The sequence below is a fragment of the Orycteropus afer genome, unplaced genomic scaffold (genome assembly GCF_000298275.1).
Source record: "Orycteropus afer afer isolate SDZICR_OR568_19922 unplaced genomic scaffold, OryAfe1.0 scaffold00006, whole genome shotgun sequence".
NCBI lineage: Eukaryota > Metazoa > Chordata > Mammalia > Tubulidentata > Orycteropodidae > Orycteropus > Orycteropus afer.
In genome coordinates, this window is record NW_006921593.1 from 16,544,504 (window position 1) to 16,546,805 (window position 2,302).

The 2,302-nt window shown below is 53.3% G+C and overlaps 1 protein-coding gene across 1 annotated transcript in view; it reads right to left on the bottom strand.

Moving 5' to 3' along the window:
* DNAAF5 (dynein axonemal assembly factor 5) overlaps nt 1-2,302 on the bottom strand; it is a 40,102-nt gene that overhangs the window by 24,061 nt on the left and 13,739 nt on the right. Inside the window, exon 6 of the mRNA XM_007943153.1 lies at nt 103-315. Coding sequence (XP_007941344.1) covers nt 103-315 — 213 coding nt within the window. The remainder of the gene's footprint in view (nt 1-102; nt 316-2,302) is intronic.

Sequence of the window (2,302 nt, forward strand, 5' to 3'; positions counted from 1 at the left end):
GTCTCCATGACGTCAACTCCCCTGTAGCAGGGAGAACCCATCTCCAGCACGTCACCATTTAATTCCACAGCATTTCTGACACCCCTGCCCCCAACGGCTTACGCTCTCTGATGCCTGGCAGACATGGGCCTGGGCCAGTTCTGTGGCGACGGTCTTTAGGTGGGGCTGCAGAGCTTCTGGAGGGCAGCCCTGGAGGACTGCGGCCAGGACCAGCAGGCTGGAGGCGGAGGGCGACTTTTTCAGTGGTGACAGGATTAACTTCAGAAAGACTTCCGGGCTGACGAAGGTTCCGACGAGCTGTGCAGACCTGGTGCACTGTGAGAAGAAGGGGGGACAGCTGAGGGTGGCTGTCAGAGTGCCAGTGGCCTCCAGCCGCCATGGCACAGCATGCTTCTCCCCTCTCTACACCTGGCTTCCTGTCTTCCAGCCCATAACCCCTGCCAGAAACAGTCTAAACTAAGCCCCAAATACGCACAGAAGCACACAGTCCTGACACTATCAGCCCCTTCACAAGAAGACAGTTAATAAACAAGATGTCATGTGAATGGCCGAGTGGGCAAGTGAGCTCGCACCTGAACCATTTCCCACCTTACCCCCTTGTCTGATACCAGCACCCCAAACCTTCTCTTAGTACCTGTGACATGAGTAACAACCAGTGGCTCAGTGGTCCAGGGTTAGGGCAGGGCTCGTTCCAACAGCAGCCGCAGTGGCTGCTGGGGACTAGCCCAGGCCCACTGGTACCGCTGACTGTGGAGTTTCCCAGAATAGCAGTTTCGGTCAGTTTCCAGTGAAATACTCCAAAAAATCTGATAGCAACTATGGGTTGTTTCCCCAGAAAACTCTGAACACCCACATTTGCACATCATTTCAGGGGGCTCACGTGTGCCCTGATGCCCATCTGGGGACCTCACATTAGGGACTGTTACTGCGTGTAACAGACGAAATCCTCTGTGGGCCATGTCACAGGCATTTAAGAAACACCTGCTCACCAAAAATGACCGTGTGTGTCCAAAGCATGCAAATTTCCACGACACCAGTTAGCGTGCGAGGACGTTTGATGGATGCATGTCACCACTTAATTCTCTCATCCTCGTAACAGAAGACGGGATCTAAGACCTAAAACCACTGTGTGGCTCGAAGCTTTTCCATGAGGAAAACAGAAGGTCTCAAGTTTCATGTAAGACAATAATGGTTTTTAAAAAAACTTGTAGAAAGAATGGTTAAGACAGGATTAAAGCCGTCTTTCCTCAAGTGGTAGTGCATAGCAATTTGTAGTTAGTGATAGTTTTCGAAAAATAAGAACTCATGATACTGTAAAAACAGGTTTAAAAGGAATGGTTTTAAAGTCCAGCAATTTGTATTTGGGGGTAATTTTGAAACATTTGCTCCATGTCAGTAATGATGGCTGAGATAAAACTAAATTACTTAGCAAGGGCTCAGTGTGCCAGAACTGAAGATGTAGGATGAAAATCATCTTTGAGCCTAAAACCTCGGTATTCATGCCGAGGTTTACAGTTGTCCATCAGAGTGCCAGAGCCGACATGGTGCCAGCATGTGTTCCTGGTCAGGTGAGCATGAGTGTTGGTGTCTCCCATGAATTATCATGGTGGGTGTGAGCGTGAGTGTCCTCTGTTCAGTCTTGGTGGGTGTGAGGGTGTCCTCCACGCACTCATGCTGCATGCAAGCATGCCTCACACAGTATCATGGGGGGTGTCCTTTGGGCACTATCATGCTACATGTGTGTGGCCCACACACTATCATGGTGTCCTCCAAGCACTATCACACTACATATGAGTGTGCTTGGCTCACTCATGCTCCAAGTGTGTCCCGTGCACTGTCACGGTGGGTGTGAGCGGGAGTGTCCTCTGCGTGCCGTCACGGTGGGTGTCAGTGTGCTCCGTGCACTGTCACGGTGGGTGTGAGCGGGAGTGTGCTCTGTGCGCCGTCACGGTGGGTGTGAGCGGGAGTGTCCTCTGTGCGCCGTCACGGTGGGTGTCAGTGTGCTCCGTGCGCTGTCATGGTGGGTGTGAGCGGAAGTGTCCTCCGTGCGCCGTCACGGTGGGTGTCAGTGTGCTCCGTGAGCTGTCACGGTGGGTGTGAGCGGGAGGGTGCTCTGTGCGCTGTCACGGTGGGTGTCAGTGTGCTCTGTGAGCTGTCACGGTGGGTGTGAGCGGGAGTGTGCTCCGTGCGCTGTCACGGTGGGTGTGAGCGGGAGTGTGCTCTGTGCGCTGTCACGGTGGGTGTCAGTGTCCTCCGTGCGCTGTCACGGTGGGTGTCAGTGTGCTCCGTGCGCTGTCACGGT